This window comes from Mustela nigripes, chromosome 17, assembly GCF_022355385.1.
Source record: "Mustela nigripes isolate SB6536 chromosome 17, MUSNIG.SB6536, whole genome shotgun sequence".
Classification (NCBI taxonomy): domain Eukaryota; kingdom Metazoa; phylum Chordata; class Mammalia; order Carnivora; family Mustelidae; genus Mustela; species Mustela nigripes.
Genome location: NC_081573.1, coordinates 48,384,838 through 48,394,612, shown reverse-complemented (window position 1 = coordinate 48,394,612; position 9,775 = coordinate 48,384,838). Strand labels below are relative to the sequence as shown.

The following is a 9,775-nucleotide window of genomic DNA, read 5'->3' as shown; positions in this document are numbered from 1 at the left end:
TCAACCATAAAAAGACAACATGATTTTATGGCACACAACAAGAGAAAGTATTTTCAAGGCCTATGTTTTTGAGATGGGTACTCAGAATACATAACTCTTACAATTCAACCATAAAAAGACAACATGATTTTATGGCACACAACAAGAGAAAGTATTTTCAAGGCCTATGTTTTTGAGACGGGTACTCAGAATACATAAAGAACTCTTACGACTCAACCATAAAAAGACAACATGATTTTAAAATGGGAGAAGGATCTAGATAGACATTCTCCAAAGAGCATAAACCATGGCCAAAAAGACATGAAAAATGCTTAACATCATTATTGAACAGGGAAGTGCAAATCGAAAACCCCATGAAATGCTGTTTCTCACCCACTAGGATGGCTTTAATCAAAGAGACAAGATTATTGGCAAGATGCACAGAAACTGAAACCCTCGTACATATAACTTAAAAATTTTTACTCTGGTATGCGGCTGTATCTCCATATGGACTCACTTAAAGGATTCGTGTGGATGATGTCTGAATTCTAGAATGCAGTCGATTCCTGTTGGTAGTGGTTATGTGGTGGTTATATGGTTTGATATGACATGGTGTTTATGATATATGATAGTGGTTATGTCTCTAAAGTCATCGTGCACACTCAGCGCATACTGCACCACTACTGGGGGAAATACAGGGTTGGGTTCCTGCAAGTCTCTGTTCACATTTCTGTCAACTCATCAATACATAATCTTGTCTTAACGTGTGCTTCTGTTCAAAGACACCTTAATTTAATACATGTTTCTTACAATAGTTTTTTATAATAAAACAATATTTCAGTTACAGCACTTCTGTGGAATGTCCTCCACAATACTGGGACTATATTAACTCTTTTCCCAATCATATGCACACATGCCATGATGTAGTAAACACATGTATGACATACAATATTCACATAAACACAGAGAACTGTGACCACATACCATATACCGCACAGTAATGCAAACAGAGTCCTGAAAAAAAAATCAGACATTTCATGAAAAAGTTAACTAGAATCTTACTGTTGACTGAACAGCGGAATGTGTGATGGTGGCAGCACACAGTGTGGTTAAACCTTGGTTGCCCCGCGAAAACCAAGGAAGAAGTAGGTGGAATTTATTCTGCGGAAGAGGAAGAGGGCAGCATGTCCACATTTGGCAGTTCAACATCAGGCATATGTCTCTCATGACTTCTTGGAGTTGGCAACTTTCCCCCGCAAACCGGCTCGAAAAGTTGGGTCAGCCTTGTCTGCTTTGCTTTTTGCCTCAGATCTTTAAGCATCTTGGCATAAGGGGCAAATGCCATGGAGGTGAAGTGCTTAAATTTGAGGCTGTGATCAAGCATAGGGTCACACTCTTCCATGTCACTGAAAATTCTTTCCAAGGAAGAATTCTATTCTGATATTTTAGTCACTGTAAGAGGGTCTGGCTTTCATCGCCATCCTCATCATTGCTGACTCCAATGCCTTGTTTTGTCAACTCGTCCAGGTCTTCATTGGTGGGTTCTACTGCCTTCTCTGCCAGAATTTCCTCCACATCTTCCTCCTTCATGTCATCAAAGCCCTCCCCACTTATTTGCCATGTGATATGCATTATGTTTTTGACACTGTCCTTTATATTTTCTGTAACACCTTCGAAGCTTTCCAAATCTTGCACACAGTCTGGCCAAACATTTTTCCAACAGCTATTGATAGTAACTTGTTTGATGCTGTCCCAACATAATCAATAACGTTGTGTAGAGTGACTGACTTCCAATAGCCCAACATGGTAGTCTCCATGTTGGACTTGAGAGCCTTAAGGGCCTTGCTATAAAGCTCCCTGGTATAGTGTGCCTTGAAAGCTTTTATTATACCCTGGTCCAGGGGTTGGATGAGAGACGTAGTGTTTGGGGGCATGAAAAGAACTTCTATGTTGGGGTGGGCGTTTTTGAGTTTTTCACAGCAATGTACTGGGGCATTATTCAAAATTAATAAAACCTTGAAGGCAAGATTTCTGCCCTGGAGATAGCATTCAACTTCCGGTATGAAGCAGTTGTGGAACCAATCAGATGTCATCCATGCTTTTCTGTTCCACCTCCAGTGGACCAGCATATGGTTCACGCTTTTCCCTGTCCATGCTGGTGGGTTCTGGGCTCTGTATACCATCAGGGGTTTGCACTTGAAGTCGCTCTTGGCTTGGCGCACAACAGCAAGGTTGCATAGTCTTGGAATGGTTTAAAGCCAGGGGCTTTGCAGGCCATTTGAGTTACATAGGTTCTTTTGCCAAAGTCCTTGTAAAATAAGCCAGTCTCATCAGCGTTGAAAATCTGCTCTTCCACATATCCTTTCTCTTGTATAACACTCACCAAGTATTTCTTAAATTCTTCCGCAGCCTCCTCATCTGCAGAACTTGCCTCCCCTGCAAGTTTCCCATTGTTCACACCATACCGCCGTTTGAAACCGGCAAGCCAGCCAGCGCTAGCGGAGGAAGGTTTAACATGTTTCTGGCCCTGGGTAACAGGACCATAAATTTCTTTGGCTTTCAGCCTCACGACAATGCTGTCTACCACACCTTTTTTTTTTTTTTTTTTTTTTTAAATCAGTTGTCACCTCATGAATCCATAAACTTAGCCGCTTTTCCATCTTCTCCATTGCTTCCTCATGCACTATAGACGTTATTTTAGTACTTTATGGGGCAGCCTCAGGCACAGATCGGCGAATATCCTTTTCCTTTTTCTTGATGTAGCGGATTGTTGATTCATTAACATTGAACTCACGGCCAACAGCACTACAGCTCATGCCTGAACGAAGCTTATCTAACACGCGTATTTTCTCCATAAGGCACATCACAGCCTTCTTGGGCTTAGGAGCGCTAGGCAGGGCTTCACCACTACGCTTGGGGGTCATTTTAAACAGCGAAATCACCACCCAAAAGCACAAAATGTGCCCCTAAATAGACTGCGAAAAGGACAATTATTTACAGCAGGAGAGATGAAGCAAGAAAGCACCTTGTATCTGCTTGGTGCAACCTCAGTGCATCGCAGCGGCGGTGGACTCAAGAGCTTCACCGTCTGCGCATGTCCGCGAATAATCCCAGAGAGCACGACGAATATTGATTTGGGGGGTTACCATAAGTTTAAGCAAGTAAGCGAATTCGAAAATACCAACCTGTGCCCAAAGACACGTAATCCTGTTTAAGCGCATTTATTAAATCAGAGCGACGGGACGGTGCTGAATACTACAAGACTACAAGTTCCAGCATGCATCGCTGCAGCGCAGAGCCCGTGCTCTGTCAACCACTACAGTACCGTCAAGCACGAGGCATTGGCCCCGGAAATGTCGCGTTTGGACTACGTAGCACTCTCTGCGCTTGCGCACACGTTGCGGGGTTGGGGGGAGCCCACCCCCGCCGCCACCGCCCCCGCTGAAGCTCTAGGGTCTCTCCCTAGAGCTTTGCCGTTCGGGACAGCTGCTGAAGTCCTTGTGGCTCCGCCCGCCCCGCGCGGCAGCGACATGGAGGAGTTCGACTCTGAAGACTTCTCTACCTCAGAGGAGGACGAAGACTACGTGCCGTCGGGTGAGCGATTCGGCTGAGGCGAGAGGAGGTTTGCTCCGCCCCGCGCTTCACGTGAGGCGCGCTTTGCCGGCCGCGCGTGGCCCGGTGGCCCCGGTGGTCCCGGTGGCCCCGGCCGCCCCGGCTGCACGGGTCTCGAGCGACCGTGCCGCGTAAGCCCCGTTTCCTCGCTCGCCTGCTCCGTCCGCGCGGTCGCCGCGGGCCGAGACGTATGCGCGGGGGAATCTCGCGCCGCCGCCGCCCCCTCTCGGCGCGCGGGAACCCGCACGTGAACGCGGCCCGCCGCTGGGGATGCAGTCGGCGTCGGTCGGTACGCGGACCGACTGCACGGCGCTCCCGTCTACTGCGAGGCCGTGGGAGCGTTGGGCGTGATCGGCAGACCGTCCGTCCCGAGGGACTTGCTGGCTAGCACCGCGTCGAAGATCGCTCCACTTTTTGCCCTCGCATGGTTTTTGGAAAGTTCGTCTGATGGTGCATTTTGTCTCTTTGCGACATATACCTGTTTCTCTTTTTTCAGGTCTCTCTCTCTGATAGATAGAAACTTAAGGGGCCCAGAATAAATCTTGTCACTCAAACCTACGCCTTCCCCACACTTCCATGTCATTTAAAGTATCTATCGACACAGTCGGTCAGGGAGAGAAAAAAAACCCCAAACCCATCATTCATCCTTCCTTTCTGTCTTCTGGTTCAAGCAGTCAGTAGGTTCTCTTATGTCTACGTGGGAAATGGGTTTCTGACCGCTTCCTCGCCAATCTCACTGTTAACTGAACTGCCATTATTCTTCAAGAGGATCAGCCCTCGCTTCCCAACTGGTTTCCCCGATTACGTTTCCATTCCTGTCCATCAGCATTGGTCTTAGGGTCATGGCCAAAGTGGTTATTTGAAAACTAGTTTTCGTTTGTTTTAAAGATTTTATTAATTTATTTGGGAGAGAATGAAAGAGCATGAGAGGAAAGAGGTCAGTGGGAGAAGCGGACTCCCTGCCCAGCAGGGAGCCCGATGTGGGACTCCATCCTGGGACTCCAGGATCATGACCTGAGCCGAAGGCAGTCGCTTAACCACCTGAGCCACCCAGGCGCCTTGTAAACTAGTTTTCACTTTAATCAAAGTTGTGCATACCTATACTTAAACATAGTCAGGGGCGCCTGGGTGGCTTAGTCTGTTGAGGGTGGGACTCTTGATTTTGGCTCAGGTGGTGATCTCAGGGTGGTGAGATTGAGCCAAGGTTGGGCTCCCTGGTAGGGGTGGAGCCTGCTTAAGATTCTGCCCCTCCTTCCATCTCTAAAATAAATTAATCTTTTTTTTAAAAGAAGGCTCAAAAGCCTTTATTTGAAAACTAACAGTTCCCATCACTCTGCATCTCTGTTCATTCCTCCTGAGGAGAAGCTGCTTTCCAGTTTTTAATCTTTTTTATCTACTTTTTTTATCCACTTTTTAATCTATTTTCGTTTTGTGTTGACTTAACCCATGCTTGGTAGGTCTTATTTTAATACCCTCCTAGGTCATCCAGATCATTCCTAACACACACACCCTTCCACCTTCAGGCCCTCCCCAACTCCCCAGCCTACTATTATTCCTATGCCCCAATCTTGGTGAGACCAGTAGTCCCTGTTTACTTTTTTGTAATAACTGAACACCACATTCAGGTCTGAACCATGTGGTGTATACTCTGATTGCTTTCCTACTCTACTGTGTCGAATTAATAATTGTCATTTTGCTGTTGCGTAGTTGTCCATGACCTTAATGATAATTTGACCCTAAACTCTCAGAATTTTATAAATCGTCTCCCAAGGCAATCAGGTTGATTAAAGAATCATTTACTTTTCATCTTGAAGTCCACCTTTGCATTCTGACCTCTGATTTGCCTTGGTTTTATCACTTTTTAAAATTTTATTTATTTTTTAAAGATTTTATTTATTTGTGAGAGAGAGAGTGAGCACAGGGAGACAGAGGCAGTGAGAGAAGCAGGCTCCCTGCTGAACAAGGAGGCAGATGTGGGACTCCATCCCAGGATGCTGGGACCATGACCTGAACCGAATGCAGCCGCTTAACCAACTGAGCCACCCAGGCGTCCCGGTTTTATCGCTTTTAAACCTAGGATCTTCTGTCCCCATCACCACTCTGGGTGTTCATTTATCTCCCTTTTCTGTTGGATTCCATTTCTTGGATCTTGTGTTATCTTTTTTTTCTTGGCATGTTCCACCAAAATAAGAATAAATTATCAAGTACTTGAGGATAGAAGATGTATAATAGACATTCAAGGTGTCAAAATAGTATTTCTAAAAGTAATTATGTGACCCCAGGGCATACCTGATACTTTGTCTGCTATAGAATTCTGTGTTTTGTAATAATTATTCTAGGCTTTATAATGATATGGTAATGGTAATGATAGCTTTCCATCAGAATGTTAAGGGTGTTGTTTTATTACTTGCTAGCTTCCAGTGTTTCAATTAAGAAGTCTGTTTTGCTGATTTCTGTTCATTTATATAAGACCTGTTTGTGTTTGGAAGTTGATAGAATCTTCTCTTTATTCCTGTTTTTTCTGATATTTCACAATGATGTACTGTGGTAAGTCAGTTTTCATCCATAGTTCTTGGCTTCTGGAATTTTTTTTTGGGGGGGGGGGTAATTTCCTTTCTTCGTTTTCTGTTATTTTTCTGGAAACATTATTCAGATACTGACTCTTATTTTAGATCTTCTGGACTGGCCCTCTAATTTTATCTCCTATTTTCTCTCTCTCTCTTTTTTTTTTTTTTTTTTAAGATTTTGTTTATTTATTTGACAGAGAGACAGAGAGAGGGAACACATGCAGGGGGAGTAGGAGAGGGAGAAACAGGGTTCCTGCTGAGCAGAGTGCCAGATGCGGGCGGGCCTCAATCCCAAGGACCCTAGAATCATGACCTGAGCTGAAGGTAGATGCTTAATGACTGAGCCCACCCAGGTGCCCCATATTTTCTAACTCTTTTTTTTTTTTTTCTAACTCTTAATTTTTTTTCCACTCAGTGGAAGAATTCTCAGTTATCTTAAACTCTTGTATTTTTTCCTCCTTTCATATTTTTAAATTTGAATAACTTTTTTCTTCCCTAGTCATTTTTTATAGCTCATGTTCTCATTTCATAGTGAAGTATCTTATGGCTCTGTGGGTACTGATACTAATTTAAATTTTTTGATGTTTAGCTTATGTATAGTAAAATTTCTTCTTTTCAGTGTACTGTTCTATCAGTTTTGATAAATACCAGAGCTGAGTGACCATCACCAAAATTAACAGTTGCAAGGCCCGCCCCCAAATAAAACATAGACCATGATATCTGAATAGAAACAGTTTTGGGGCACCTGGGTGGCTCAGTGGGTTAAAGCCTCTGCCTTTGGCTCAGGTCATGATCTCAGGGTCCTGGGATGGAGCCCCACATCAGACTCTCTGCTCAGCAGGGAGCCTGCCCCCCCCCCCCCGCCTACTTGTGATCTCTGTCTGTCAAATAAATAAATAAAGTCTTGGGGGGAAAAAAAAGCAGTTTCATTTCTTCTTTTCCAATAGGTATGCCTTTTGTTTCTTTTGTTTGCTTTACTGATCTTGATAAGACTTCCAGTATGATGTTGAATGTGGTGAGAGCAGACATCCTTGTCTTGTTCCCAATTGTAGAGGAGATTATCAGTGTTTCACTATTTAGTGAAACCCATATTAACTATGGGTTACAGATGCCTTTTGTGTCTGCATGTTTTAAGTCCGTTACAATGACTAACACATTACTAGCTCACTCATGTAACACTACTGAGTATGTGCTCTTCTTCCCGTTTTGCAGACAAAGAAATTGAGGCACAGAGAATTTAAGCAAATGGCACAAAATCATTCAGCTACAGAGTAGCTGAGCTGGGATTTGAACCCTGGCAGTGTGTGTATACTGTTCCTCATGGAGGCATTTTATCAGGTTAAAGAAGTTCTCTCTACTCCTGATTTGCTGAGAGGCTAATTTTGTCAAATGCTTTTCTTCCATCTGTTGGTAGGATTATGTGTGATTTTTCTGCGTGTTAATATAGTGAATTACAGTGTTTAGGATTTTTAAATTTTGATAAAAAATTAAAAATTGATTTATAAATTTTGAACAGCCTTTTAGTTTTGGGATAAAACTTGTTGGATCATGATGTATTATTCTTTTTATACATTGTGGGGTGCCTGGGTGGCTTAGTTGGTTAAGTGTCCAACTCTTGATTTCAGCTTAGGTCATGATCTCAGGGTTGTGAGATCCAGCCCTGAATGGAGCTGCACAGTTAGCATGGAGTCTGCTCGAGATTCTCTCCCCCTCTCGCTCCCCCTCCACCCCCCTCTGCTCCTACTACTGCTTGCCCGCACTACCCCCCAAATAAATAAATACAGCCTTTTTGTACATTGCTGAATTTTGTTTGCTCGTAATTTGTTGAGAATTTTTGTATCTGTTTTTGAGGGATGTTTATCTGTAGTTGTAATTTCCTTGTCTTGTTTAGTATCAGATAATACTAGCCTCATAATATGAGGAACTATTTATCCATGGTGATTTTTTAGTCACTCTGTGTATTTTGATTTTATTAGATACTTTCTCAGATTTTTAGTAACTTGTAGTTGTTTGGCTCATGTTTAACCATGGGGGACTAAAAAGGTGATTAGAAGCTCTGGGTCTTTGGACAAGATATGTTCATTGTGTTCCTTTTTTATCTACAGGGATGTTATTCTTCTTCTTCTTTCTCTCTCTTTTTTTTTTTTTTTTGGTCATAGTAACTGCATGCAATTTGATCATTTTGTGCATACGTATCATTTAAAATTTGCTTATCTCTTATCAGTGGATTTAAGCATTTTTTACATATGTAAGATCAGAGCCATATTTTTCTCCTTGGCTGAACTGTTTGCAATATTTACCCATTTTTTTGGGGAAAAATAACCTTATATGTAGTGTGTGAGCTTTGTAGAAAATGAGAAGATTCAGACAGTTAAGCATAAAAATACAGAATCATTGCATTCCCACGGATAATCCCATTTGTAGAAATGTGGAAATCCCCTTTGTAGAAAATGAGAAGATTTGGACAGTTAAGCATAAAAAAACAGAATCATTGCATTCCCACGGATAATCCAATGAATTATCAATATTAATCCTTTAGAGAATCCTGTAGTGAACTCTGATCTTTTCTACACCCAGGTATAGATATTTGTATTTTAACCCCAATTTGAAATCATACTTTTTCATGTTACTTTATAACCTGCTCTTTTCAGTGAGCAGTCTCTCCCTGTTCATTTCAGTAAACTGGACTCATCCTGTATACAGATTTTATTCAGATTTTCCCACTTGACCCAAAATAAACTGTAGCTTGTTTATCCAAATCACAGTGAGATTCAGGGCTACCATATCATCTAGTTGTCCCATCTTTTAAATGTGTTTTAATCTAGCATGCTCTGTGATGACACTGATTTGCTTAAGAGATCAGGCAGTATGTCCTGCAGGATGTCTCACCTTCTGGTGCAGAATGTCTCACCTTCCGGATTTGCCTTACCGCTCCCTCCTGGGTATTTTAGGTTATTCCTTTGTCCTTTGAATTTTCTGCAATTCTGAAGCTCTGAAAATTTTGGAAGTTAGATCTAGATGCTTCGTAGATTCAGATGAAATATTTTTGGCTAGAATAACTTATAGATGACTGTGTGTTTCATAATGTCTAACATTGAAAGATCTACAATCCCAGGTTGGTTCCCATGGTTATGACCACTGGATTCAGGGGATGAGAGCCTGACCCCTCTATTGTGTAATTGTTTCTTCCCTTGGAACTGAAGTATTTTGTGTTGTAATATACTTAATGGTTAAAACTTCATTTTTTGAGGCCATTTCAATAATTCTTGCCTAAATTACTATCATTACAGTGTGAAAAGTGATATTTTTCTAATTCTTTGGTTTTTCTACATTTATTAGTTGATATTCTTCTGTAAAGTATTGCTTTCTCTCTTCAGTTGGGACAGGATAAATATTTGATTCATCTTCTTTAATTATTAACTTTCAAACGAGGGAATAATTTTAATAGTAGCTTTAATAGTAGCTTTAAAAACTATAAACTAGTTTTTAAAAATTTTTTTAAAAGATTTTACTTATTTATTTGACAGATCACAAGTAGCAGAGAGGCAGGCAGAGACAGAAAGGGGGAAGCAGGCTCCCTGCTGATGCAGGGCTCCATCCCAGGACTCTGGGATCAT

The 9,775-nt window shown here is 42.1% G+C and overlaps 1 protein-coding gene across 1 annotated transcript in view; it reads left to right on the top strand.

The window, feature by feature from the left end:
• Positions 1 to 3,353: 3,353 nt before the first annotated feature.
• Positions 3,354 to 9,775, top strand: part of CFDP1 (craniofacial development protein 1) — a 123,882-nt gene continuing 117,460 nt past the window's right edge. Inside the window, exon 1 of the mRNA XM_059381507.1 lies at positions 3,354 to 3,573. Within this exon, the coding sequence (XP_059237490.1) occupies positions 3,510 to 3,573 (64 nt within the window). The 5' untranslated portion in view covers positions 3,354 to 3,509. The remainder of the gene's footprint in view (positions 3,574 to 9,775) is intronic.